Raw genomic sequence first — 13,651 nt, forward strand, 5'->3', positions numbered from 1 at the left:
CACGGGGGGGGTACACGTAGTAAAAAAGGTTGAAAATGCCTGCTTTAAATAATAGACATATAATCAAAGCGTTTTCTAAGCAATTAGTGGCATTGTCCCATTCCACTCTTATTAGCTATTTTACTCGAGGATGAGTAGTTCATGTTTAAGGGAGGAGGAACCAGTGAAGAATACAGTAATTAGGGTGATACAATCAATGTCATGAGCTGGAAGAATTATCATTGCAACAGCAGGGATTGGGTGTGAGCAGGGCAAGATTCTTCCATATCAGTGTCACAAAATACAGCATTTGCCTGAAAGATTTAATTGGAGATGATCCTGAATCTTCAGATGTGCTGGACCCAGGATCCAAATAATTAATGCAGATACAAGCAATTTTTACCAATTACATTCACCCTACTGATCAGGAGATGCCTGTGCTCCCACGCTAAGTACATAATCTGTTGTCAAATTGTCCATTACTTACATGGGTGACAGACTATGGGAACATGTACAGAATTTGCATTCTCAGAAGCAGTCCCTTAAATTAGCCAGCAGTATATTTTGTCCTCTTCAGCATTATAATACACTCTTAACTCGTAGCTAAAGGCCTCACCATCCTGACTGTTGGCACAAGCATTTAATTATTTATTACTGTTTAGATAGCTTAATATAGGTACAGTGCATGCTTAAGTGTGTAGGAATAGAACTATGCAAGTAATTTGACTTTCTGGTTTACTGGCAGCTCCATTAAAAACAAATCTTTGCAAGTCAATCCAAAAAAACAATGTTTTTCTGATATTTTGGTGAACTGAAAAGTCAAAGAAAATTTCAGGTTAAATGAACTTTGCATTTCAATTTCAGGATTTTTAAAATAAAATTGAAAGAAATTTCTAACCAAAAAGTTTTTAATCAACACAGTTTGTTTTGAAAGTGTATTAAAAGAACTTGTGAAATGTTTCAATATTTCCAATATGTTTCAGAATCTCCAGAGACCGTTGTGACCAAAATTTCACCTATTCACAGGTTCAATAAATGACAGGCTAGGGGTCAAAATTCATTGTCAAAGACTTTCCATAATGAGAAAATCTAGGTACCCTTTTCCTGGTAAGTCACAAAGTTTAGATAAGTCTGACTTTCAGAATGAGTTCCTAGTAAAGATATATAGATGCCTTTCTATTTTTACAATGAGTATTTTGCCCTTATTGTGTTGCATAGGTTCATAGATTAGTAAGGCTGGAGAGGACCTTAAGCAATCATCTAGTCCTGCCAGAAATCAAACCTGTGGCCTTGGTGTTACGAGTGCTACCCTCTAACCACCTGAGCTAGGTGGTCCTGTTTGGTTATCTGAGTTAAAGCATAAGACTGCTTAAATTTAAGCTTCATGAAATGAAATTGTGCAGGCTTAGGTCAATAATTCCCTAGTTGGCACATCCAAATGAGCTGAATGATCGGAGATCCCTGTATCAAAAAAAACCCCCAAAAAAACCCATGCCAGAAAAAGGTAGGATGGTATGCGTGGCAGCAGTGTGCACTACCCAGAGCCTGGCCTGCCAGAGCCATGCTCTAGCTGCTGGTCAGCCTCCACACACTTGGATAGCTGCTGCTGGAATTCCAGGAGGCTCCCAGGACCCCAGATAAGGCGGCTGAGACCATCCCAGGTGCTGGTCCCAGCCTCCTCTATCCCACCTGGGGCAACTTGCCTTGTGTCAGAATGCACATGCAGGGGCATTCCTTGGGGAAAAGTAGCAGCAACATAACTATGTTCTGTTGCTATTTATCCCAGGGAAATGCAGGCCCTATGAGGACAGGCTGCAGGACCTGAACCTGTTCAGCCTGCAGAAGAGAAGGCTGAGGGGGGATCTTGTGGCCTGTTATAAACTAGTCAGGGGGGATCAGCAGGCATTGGGGAAGTCACTGTTCCCCCTAGCACCACCAGGAGTGACCAGGAATAACGGTCACAAGCTGGCAGAGGGTAGGTTTAGGTTAGATATCAGGAGGCGCTACTTCACAGTCAGGGTGGCTAGGGTCTGGAACCAACTTCCAAGAGAAGTGGTGCAGGCTCCTACCCTGGGGGTCTTTAAGAGGAGGCTGGATGAACACCTTGCTGGGGCCATACTCTTTCCTGCCATGGCAGGGGGTTGGACTAGATGATCTGCTTAGGTCCCTTCCAACCCTAGAAACTATGAAACTATGGAAATCCACATGCATACTCGTCTGGACACACTCTGAGTATTTAATTATGCTTTAAAGGTGCATTTTAGGGAGGTGGAGAGGGTTTCGTGCAGAAGTTAGACATTCCAATGTATATTTAGTCTTCTCAGTTACAAAGAACACTGTACCCAAATGAATATTGAAGCCAAATGAAAAATGATTGTAAAAGTAATGGTAGGTTAACTGTACAGCATGCTATTGCACAGACTGGAGAGCATGCCATACTAATTAAAATGCAATAAGCTTCTGTTTGCTTTACTAAACTTCTACTAAACAGATTATTAATGAAATTGTAGATCATTTGGACAAGAATATAAATAGTAGTGATTTATAAATAGTCATGGTTTAATTAGCGTATTTAGATTAAGAAATGCTTTTTAGAATACCCTCCCTGGAGACTCACTAGGAAGCTCTGCATGCATGTGTGTGGTTAGAGAAAAAAATAAAAGCCCAGTGGATGATTAGCGTGAGTCTCATTTTCAGAAATGCTGAGTGCTGTTAGCTCCCATGCAGGTTGACACCCCTGAAAATAGAAAAGAAAGGAAAATAATATATATTCAGTGATCAAAGGTGGAAAGAATTCCAAGTTAGAGCTCTATCTCATCAGCTCTACCTGTTCATGTTTTAGGCATTGTGTTTTTTGTTTCTTTTCCAGGTTACCTGTTGCTGGGCCTTATTGCAATGTTGGTGGTTCTAGAAACTTTCTGTGAACTCCATGAGCTCAAGAAGTTTAGAAAAATGTTTTATGTGAAGAAGGACAAGGAAGACGACCAAGAGCATATAATAGAACATGACCAGCTTTCCTTCTCCTCTATTTCGGACCAAGCAGCTTCCAGGAAAGAGGATCAGAAAGTAAATGAGCCTTTTGTGACTGGTCAATCTTCAGTTAACCATGGTTCTATTAACAATTAATATGAGGGCACCCATCCCAACATTATAGTGCACTTACACTATTACAGTAAGAAATAGAATGCCTCTCTCTCTCTCTCTCTTTCTCTCAAGTATAAGTGCTGAAAAACAATGTAACAAGTATTCATCATTTCAGGCACTAGAAAGATTTCTGGAGCAAATTAATGTACCTAAAACGGAAACTACGCTAGGAGAGTTGTCGGAAATATGACACAGTTGGCTGTAATATGCAAGACCAGGATCACCTATAATGTGGCATGGAAGGATGGATGCAAGGTATGGACCGGCATCCACCTACCACACTCCTAAGACAGGTATAGTCTGCACTCCTTCAGTGCAGCCCTGTACCTCCAAAAGTGGGGTTGTGTCCACACCCCCATGCAGTTACATAACCTATGGGCAGTCCTTCCACTAGGCCTGGAGAAAATATTTTCAGTGAAGAAAATTCACTGAAAAGTACAGTTTCTGTCATCCCCAGAGTATTAATTACTGGACATTAATACACTAAACACTTTCAGGTGAAAGAGTTTTTGCAAGGGGAGGACTAGATTCACAAAGCTGCCGAAGAAGCTGCCATGCCATTATGTAGTATATTGGGGTTACAGCACTGACCTGGGATGCCTGTGAGTTGGATTCAATTCCATCCTCTGCCTTAGGACCCACATCTCAGACTTTGCAGGAGTACACCCTTTATTTACCAGCTAGCTGGAATCTATTCTGGAAAAGAGTTTTCTCATTTCTTCTTGTTAATCCTGTTCCATGATATAAAATTACATGAATCGACATCAAGACAGAAGGAAGTAGGTAATGAACCTCCAGCCTGGTGATTAGGAGACTCCATTGAAAAATGTGACGCCTAGATTCCAACCTCTTCTCCAGTGAGTGTTGACTTATTGATACAGAGCAGGACAATGTCAGCAGCAGAGATTGTGAGCACCCACCACAAGTTTGGAGGCTGAGCAAAATGGCTTCATATCCTCTCAGGAAAAGGATGGAATGAAACCTTTTTCTCCCATGACCTTAATCAGTGCTGTAACCTCAAGCCAGGGGGTGAAAGAGGGGTAACAGCAACAGCTTTGTGAACCTAGCCTTTTACTTCCTTTGCTTTTCCTACAAATGCACAAAACAGTGTTTAATTTTTAATCCAATGGAACATTTCAGGTTGAAATAAATAAAACTTTTCAGTCTTTTTCAGGGAGGGGAATAAAATGAAAATTTTTCAATCTGGTATGCAGCAAACTGGATTTTTGTTGTTTTTGTTTGTTTTTTGTTTTCTGGCTTTGGTGTCAACAGAAAAAAGTATCTATCTTTATAGAGCAAGCTAGATCCTGCCCCTCTTCCCCCCTCCCCAGCTTATGGGCTCCTACACCATTAAAGGGTGAGAGAGAGATCAAAGATCAACAATAAGGTGTTGGGCTGCATTCAGTAATCACTGAGTAAAGTTCAAGAGCCTGTATTATGTAGGTGGTAAGACTAAATGATAGCACCAGCCTCTTCTGGGCTTCAGATATATACAATGAGAGCTTTGCAGTTGATTTCAATGGGCACGGGATCAGCACAGGTAGCCCACATCAGGGCTGCGTTCCACATAGGAATAGTACAGGGGAAGACCTCTTCCCTGCAGTTCATGCATGCCAGACTGGCCATAATTTGCCCTGTAGTGTTAAGAGTTGACTAGCTTACTGTAACAAAGCAGCAAAACTAAAGTGTCTAGACTTTGCTGATATGGGAATAATACTTGAAACTAAATTACCTAAAAGATACTGTGTATGAGTCTAGTTAAACCTAGCATCAAACAGATTTTATAACTTTACTGGGAAATTTTCCTTTGTGGTTAAATCAGCTAAAAATGTATGATAAACATTTATATCCAAGAAAACAGAGCTAAAAGTGATTTTTTTTTTTAAAGCTAGGTTGAAGCATACTGTGTTTGCATGTTCCCAGCAAAGTGGCTATTTTTCTACAACCTAAGTTAAGACAACTCTATTTATAATGAATGTCTAACCAATATATGTGTACATATATACACATAAATATATTTATATACTGTACATATATCGTAGATCACCAGAGTTTAATTGACTTAGAAAGGACATTTTAGATAAAAGATATTTTCCCTAGATTTCTCTTTATACAATGAGTAGCTTAAAATTATGGCGTTAAAAACTATGTTACCTTCAGATTCAAGAGTACTGAACTACCAGAAACATTTATACTGTTTTTCAGTGACGTTTTATTGATTGTCTTCAGTACTGGAAAACTCCAGCTTTCTATCAACTTCTGTATCACTGAGTTCTAAAGAACAGGATATGCACAGAGATGTTATTTGAAGATAAGTCTGTATCAGTGGCACAGTACAGACACTTGATATTAAAAGCACAGAATTTGAAACAGAAGAGACAAGCTGAATAGTCTACTATGTTGTATGTGAATATCCAACATTTTCAACATATATAGTAAAATAAAAAAGTTTGTGGCTTCGGCAGCCTGTATCATGTTGTGTTTTATGTTCTTTAGCAAAACGTCACCCACATGCATTTCCATTCATTTATATTGTAAAACCTTTAACAAGTGGAGATTTTACCTGTTCCACCCAACAAGGACCGTTCATGTTAGATTGTGCTTAAAAGTAAGGTTTTTTACAACTTAGCCCCCTATTGAATATTCTTGTAAAAATGAAAAGCAGTGCATTTAAACAAACAAAAATAATCCTAGTTATATTTTGAGATGATAACAGCAAGTAAAGCACAGATGTACCATAGTACTTATTTTATCATTCTCAAGAACCTGGTCTATTAATTGTCGACACAAAAATTATTGCTTCTCATTTATCAGTAGCATCAGTGGAACTAGTAAACACTAAAAGCATCAAATCTTTATGTAAAGCCAAGGTAAAAGCATGCATGAGATCCACCACACAAGAGACCACAAAACAGCTACAACCTATACCCCTGAGATGACCGGGTTTTAATCCAGTTTAGAAAAAGGAAGATTACTCTACATCAAGGCCTCTTGTGAAATTGGAAATGTGTTTTTGATGTTAATCACAAATCAAGGCAGCAGGTATACGATTTCATTTCAGCATCTACTCTGAAAGATCTCAATGGATGTAGGATTCTGTCCTAGACCTACAACAGAAAATTTACTGCTGTCCTTAAAGTTCACATTCTTCATCCTTCCCATGTTTGCTTTGCACTCGTACATGGGTATCATTTCTGTTGTTAACTCCTAGGAAAACCATGGACAGGCCAATCAGTAGCCACTCTTGTTGGGAAAGGCTTGTGCAAAGTGATGAGTGCTGTTGGGATCCCTGAAAGTGCCAGAACTTGGGCTTCTTTTGATCTTGGTTGCCAATAAGATCCAAAGTCAGAATCATTCTGCTGAGGTCACATCCCATTCTCGAATATTTTCTCCTTGGGGGTTGTTGGGGGCAGCTCCTCTGGTGAATGTGAGGGTTGCAGTAGGGTGCAGAGAGAAGCAATCTGTGAAGTAATCTGTAATCTGCTGAAGCTTTAAAGTTTATGAGAACTTTAAAATCACAACCCTATCTACCCAGGGGTCTGTAACAGAACTGTTGTATCTGATGGGGACATAAGGCCAATGTGGGTGCCTGTACACATGCAGGGAGTCTGGTGCAATGTGCATCTGAGCAGATTCAATTAAGTCTGATGGAGCTTACTAATTAGCTCACTCCAGCCAGCCTCATACATCTCATCTATCAGCATCCCCACTGCCATTTTGAACCATGGGGACACTGATACACAAGATGCTATGCCCCTTCCATCCCCAGAGTACATGTAAAAATGCCCTACATGCTAAGGGTATACAATTGTACTGTGTTTTTATGCATGTCTTACATAATAGATTCTTTATTCCCTCTTCTACTTAGTCCACCTCAGATATGGCATGGATCACTGTGGTGTAAAAGTCTCTTGGCCAAATGGAGATGCAGAAGGGAAGTGGGAATACCTTTTGGTCACTGTCCTTTTTGGATAGTTACGAAAAATACATACACTGCTTTCCCTGAGACTGAATCTCACAACTCCATGAGATTATCCTTGGTTATTCCAAGTTAACATATTTGGATCTTCTAATGCCAGAATTTAGAAATGTTAAGTGTCCAGATACTAAAGGAGCAGAACAAAATCCTGGCCCCATTGGGCACATCTAGATGAGCATACACGTGCGATTTGCGGCACCGTCAACTTGTCTGCAGTACTGCAAACTACACGCACTGCATGCAAATGAGCAGTACAGTGGGGGTTTTTTGATACCAGGAGATCCCAGTGTAAAAAAACCCACACACCTTAAAAAAGCAGGGTGGCAGCATGCAAAATCAGAGCCTGGCTGACCAGAGCCACACTGTGGCTGCTGGCCAGGCTCCATGCCCCTGTACTGCCACTGCCTGAGCCCCAGGAAGCCCCCAGGACTCCAGGCAAGACTGCTGGGATCAGCCCAGGTGCTGGCACCTGCCTCTCCTATCCTCCCAAGGATAACCTGCTGTGCGCCAGAGCGTGTGTGCACAGGCATTTGCAAGTACCAGTGGCACAACTATGTGCTGCTGCTATTTGTCCCCAGATGTCATGCTTGCTATCTAGGATTCTAGAGTGTGTCTTCACAGCTTCTCTCTTCCCTTAGATTTGTTTCAATTGGCAATAGTGATTTTTAATTGCAATTGAATCACCTTGATTAGGTTTGCAAAATCATGGGTTCCCTATTGCAAATTAGGTATTGTATGTGTGTCATTTTAATGGACAAATTGTTAGTTGTATCACTTCCTTACATAATGTTCCTCTCTGTAGAAGTATTAATAATTTCATCATCGGTGTCCTTTCTTACCAGGGAGAATTTCAAGGTTCCAATTATCATGAAATATTATTATGTTGCTAGTGATCATTAGTGCTATTGTACTACACTGCTACAGTGTTATTCTGTTGATCGTGATATAGGTACATTGGAGTATTTGTACAAATGACAGAGAAAGACAACCTTGCATCAAGGAAGTTTTGGTTAAGGGACAGATTAGATCATGAAGAAATAGAATATGAATGGGAACATGTGAAAAAGCTGACAGTCAAGCCAACTGAGTGCCACAATGCAAAGGTCTGTGTGATGGAGAGCCGAAATCAGAATGATAATGAATGTCATGACAATGACATGCTGACATTTTGTTAAGTGTAGGACAGGCTTTTTTTAGTCAGCCTCAACTATTACTTAGCTTTTTTCTTGTCAGAGAGAAAGAAGTTAGTTTGGACAGTGAGAGAGGAGAAAAAAATATTGACAAACATAATGTGAGTCTAGATCCAATGAGAACCTCAGGTAGAATACTATTTTTTTCCACAGAACAGCATCACTCTAATAGGAGATTCACTATAATGGTTCTTGCAATGTACAGCGTGCAAGTCTTTGCAAACAATTCAGAATTTCACCTTAACCATTTGTTCCTATATTTATTGTAAGCAGGTTATATTTGTTAATTGGGGTAAATAAAGAATTTATACATATGTCCCTATGGGTGCTTCTACACATTCATTAAAGCGCAGTAGCTGCACATTTCATTTAGTACTTGCTTAATGAAATACAAACTAAATAAGCAGTAACTTGTATTCCTGCGTAGTAGTGCTGGTACACTTTTTTTGTGATTCTTACTGGACAGTAGCCTAATACCATTGCTCAGTAGTGTAATAGCACAGCTTTTGCCTGGCACACTATTGTGCAGTGTTATTAGTCTACTAGGCATTAAGCGCCTCATGTAGGCATGCCCTATGTTAACTTTGAGCAACAAATGATCAGACGGAAGAACACCACTAAAACAATACTACTAACCTGAAGGTTTGGAGCAGCAACCATTTTTAGAGTCTCATGTTGACTGCTGTCTTAAGGATGTTTCATAGTGAACGATGTATTCTGCACACCTTTACCTTATCCACCTTTACCTTATCCACCTTTACCTTGTCAAGTGAAAAATCCACTTTTCTGGGAGGAGTGAGGTTTCCCATAGCTCAGTTCCATGCTTTGTTATGTAGGTGTAACTCCTTTTGTCCTCAATGAACAGATTTGGACCCTGACTTTTTTTGCCTACCTTCTGTCTGACTTCAGACCAACACCACTCTCTATCTCACTTTTTTCACCATGGTCACAGAGGTATCATGGTCCAGAGAACAGCACAAAAAGTTGCAGCTCTGAAACAGGTTGCTATTTTTAACCCTGTTACTCCTTTTTTTCTGTGGCCTTGGCAAAGCTACTTCACCTTTCTGCATTTCCCCATTTGTAAAATGTTCATAACGTAACTTGTCAATGGATCCAAAGCACTTATGAGTGCTTATGGTTTTATTTTGTGGAGTACATATTGTGTACAATAATGTGCAATAATTGGATAAACACTCTTCAGCCACTGCTGCTGAAATGGCACCGTAGTTTTGAGAGAACAGAAGCAGCTTATACACAGCATACCCCTTAAACACAGTGTGTGTGGGAGGAAAGCAGCTGAATCAGTTTACCAATCAATGAATCATTCACCAATTTTGTTTTTTATTGGTACAGCAAGCAGAATAATTTGTAACCAGAATGTTCTTTTGCAAAGTAAGGTATCTTCTTTGGCATAAATGTGCATTTCCATATGTCCAGGGATTAACCTGTCATTTCGTTGAAATAACACCCAGAGACTTAATCAACAAGCTAGTGAGCACATCTACACATTCATTAAGGTGCCATAATTACAGTGCATTAAGTTAGTACCTGTCATTACAGGTACTAACTTAATGCACTGTAATTTGCGCTACTGCACACTAGCATAAACAAATGCTTTTTTAGTGATGTTAATGTGCAGTAGACTAAATCTATTGCATATTAATGCATTAGCCCAGGTTTTGCCTACTGCACTTATATGCAGTAGAATTAGTCTTCTGTGCATTAAGTATCTCATGTAGGCAGACCCAGTTATTCCTATCTTACTCCTCATCTGAATCAGTACCTCTTACTTACACAAACACCACCTGAATACAGGGTGAAGTGTCAGGTTCCCCTCATTTGGTGTAAAATTTACAACAAAAATTGGTGCGCAAAGTTGCATTTTCGGAACAGTAAGCATTGACCTCTATCTGTTCCCATAACCAGCAAGGTGAGATGAGTTTGACTAATACCAAACACTTTTCCGTACACACACGGCACTAGGTTCTCAGATGAACAAAGTTGTTTTTAAAAATAAATCTAAAGCCCAACATATTGACATAAGTGAACTTCACGTAGATCAGGCTGGATGTTTATTCTCATGCTGAATACAAGAGCTAATAGATCACATAGTATTTAATCTTTATTTTTCCTATTGGCTAACTGCTATATTACTTGCCAGCATTCACACCCCTCAAACAGATTTGTATGAACAATGCCATGTTACAAACAAGTTCAAAGCTTTTGTTTCAGAGGTGTGCCAGCAAAGATTAATTAAACTGATTGCTTAAACAGAAACCAGACAAATGTAGTATTAGTTTACATGGAAATTAACAAATCCTAATTCATAATTCCATAAGCAGCCTTTCCTGATTACCTTAGATGATGGGTTGAGGTCCTTTTGTGATTCACCATTGTTGTTTGAAGCATTCATTCTGAAGAGAGATGTAATAAATATTGATGTCCAGTAATAAAGCACTATATGACCTTTGGGTTTAATTCTCAGAAATGTTGATTTAACAGCTTTAGAAGATTAATCCTGTTTGCATGGAGGAACAAGAACTTATTTGAAATATATTATGCAGGCTGAAATTGCAATCCATGCTCCATTTAACTCAAATTTCTGCTGAACGTTCGCATGAAAAATTAAGTTTTCTACCAAGCTCCTTGGGAGTTTTGCCTGGCATTGCTCTTTCTTGTGGGTACTGTAGAGTCACTTCCAGAGAGGGAGTCCCAGGAGCAGGTCTGACTCAGCAAGAAAAAAATCCTCTCTGAATTCTCCAGGATGTTGGGGAAGTCCAAATGCTGCCATATCCCTTTGCTGCATATAGCACACTCTGGTCAATGCCTGCCCCATGGTAAGGTATAGAGAAGTGGGTGGCAACCTTTTGCTAATGGTGGGTTGCTGCTTGCAATCCAATCACAAGAGGTGAGAATACCAAAATATTAGTGTCATGTGGGTATAACAGGATAGGGAATTAAACCTAGCATTATTAGGTGCCTCCCTGTGAGCATAGATGTGCAATTTGCAGTGCTGCAAACCACATGCGCACATTTGCTGCATTGCTAATTTGCAGTGCGGTGGGGTTTTTTAATACTGGGAGACCCTGGTTTAAAAAAAAACACACCAAAAAAAAGTGAAGTGGCACACATGGTTGCAGCATGCACAACCCGAAACCAGAGCCTGGCCAGCCAGAGCTATGCTCTGGCTGCTAGCTAGGCTCTGCACATCCAAATCACTGCCATTGCAGCCCAGGGAGGCCCCCAGGTAAGGTTGCTCTTGACCTTGAGGAAACCCACATTGCCATTTGTGGGGATGTGCCCATTGGGTCCAATTCAGTACTTTAATTCTTGGACTGTCCTGGACTGGGTAAGACGGGGTAGAAAGTGGAACAGTAATTTAGGCAGGAAATGCTGATTTTTCCACTTCAGATTGCTTTCTTAATAGTTGTTTCCTGTCCATGTAACAAGTATTAAAGAGGTGGGTGGCCTGAGCTACCCAACTCTGCTTCAGGTCAGGTGGGTGACTCAGGTGGCAAGGGGAAGCCGAAGAGGCTGAGACCCAGGCTTAGGGAAAGTCTACAATGACAAGCTCCCAGACACTGCAGATTTTAAATCCCAGGTCACATATAAAGCAGTCGTGATACTTGTTTGTATTCAGGCTTTTATACTGTATGCAGGACTTTACTAGCATTACGTTGTTTAAGCTGAGCAAGGGGAAAAAGGCCAACAACAATTAAGTGGATTACATTCAAATATTTGTGATAGGTTGTAAAGTTCCAGATAAATATTTAGAACATAAAGAAACAAGCTCAAAATAAATGGAGATTTAGGTTTTAAGTATGTTGCAGATTTGCATCAAAGCTGCTGTAGTCTTGCATGTTTTAAACAGGCTTAAGTTTTACCCAGATATTGGTCCTCAGAGAGAGGTTGTCACATGGTTTAGTCTAGATACATATACTCTTTAATGGCTGAACAATAATAGTCTCAAGGGACATTATGGGAAAATAGAACTTCTGGGGAGAAAACCTGCCTTTATACATATTTTCTCAGTAAAGTAAGCTGGAAAGGAACCCTCACAGTCTATTGGGTTAATAATACACACTGTAACAATGCCTATTTATTCTACAGCTCTTTTGATAACATGAAAATAGATCACCGCCTCGCAGAGTACTTACAAACAATATCTTCTTTCATTCTTATTTAGTAGTATTTAATTATCCTGCTCTATTAAATAATAACCAACCAAACAAATTCCCATGCGATTTTACAGCTTGTGAAGGGTACTGGAATGGAAAGCCTTTGTCTTGCAGATTCCTTTACATGAGTAATTTTCTGTGGGTGAGCTATCCCTTGGAATTCAATGGGATTACTCACATGTATGCTTTATTCATACACGTGTTTGTGTTATTGAGCCCAGTCTGACTCCCACTGAAGTCAAAGGAACTATACCCGTTGACTTCAATGACTATGAAGATATCAACAGCTGGTGATTATAGTTCTTTTAGTATAATGTTTTGTTTGTTGCTTACTGAAACTTTATATTAATGCTACAGATAAATTTTTGCACCTCACAATCTACACTGAAACTTACATTTTCTGAGATGACCCATTCCTTTCTTCTTCCTCTTTTATCCAATTTTATCTTTATTGGTTTACTTAATCAGTGGCAGACACACAGAAATGTATAGCTAAGATTATACAAGAGGCATGTGGGATGCCCCTCAACAAAATATGTTCTTATAATTTATAAATTAATATAACTTCACAAAGCCCTAGTGAACTGATACATATAATTAACGGCATTGTACAGAGTAGGGAGGCAAACTTGGATGGAGTTAATTTGGTCACGTTCACGCAATAATCACCCAAAACGTATTTCAGCCAGCCACTATCAACATAGTGATTTTATGTCGGCTCCCTGTAACATACAAGCATCTTATGTCAAAGCTACAACTGTTATGTGTGAATGAATAACTGCCTTGTGCAGAGCTGCATATTTATAAACAGGAAGCATTCATCGTAATCAGTTGACACGGTCAAGTCTCTTTGCGACTCCATTTTTTTGTTGTAATCCTAAATGGGGTCATGACCCCAAGGTTGGGAACCGCTATGTTAGGGTGAATCAAGAATAAATTCATTCCTGCTATTTGTGGCCAATTCTTGTGACTTTGGTGTCACAGAGAAAGAAGTTCCCAAGCTGGTGGTGACCTAGCTTGGAATCTGGAGCCTGTTCCAGCCTTTTGTTGTAGGGTCTGATTTCTCACGATCTGTTTGTTCGTGTATATTAGAGTACATAGCCTGGAACTTGGGTTGGATGTTTAGAGACCTAGACCCAGTAGCAAATTCTAAACACCATTTCCCATGTATACCAATGTGT

The 13,651-nt window shown here is 39.8% G+C and overlaps 1 protein-coding gene across 1 annotated transcript in view; it reads left to right on the top strand.

Moving 5' to 3' along the window:
• Positions 1 to 5,585, top strand: part of KCNK1 (potassium two pore domain channel subfamily K member 1) — a 50,162-nt gene extending 44,577 nt beyond the window's left edge. Inside the window, exon 3 of the mRNA XM_090044264.1 lies at positions 2,849 to 5,585. Within this exon, the coding sequence (XP_089900390.1) occupies positions 2,849 to 3,105 (257 nt within the window). The 3' untranslated portion in view covers positions 3,106 to 5,585. The remainder of the gene's footprint in view (positions 1 to 2,848) is intronic.
• Positions 5,586 to 13,651: the final 8,066 nt, after the last annotated feature.

This window comes from Crocodylus siamensis, chromosome 1, assembly GCF_052110815.1.
Source record: "Crocodylus siamensis isolate JL-2025a chromosome 1, ASM5211081v1, whole genome shotgun sequence".
Lineage (NCBI taxonomy): Eukaryota > Metazoa > Chordata > Crocodylia > Crocodylidae > Crocodylus > Crocodylus siamensis.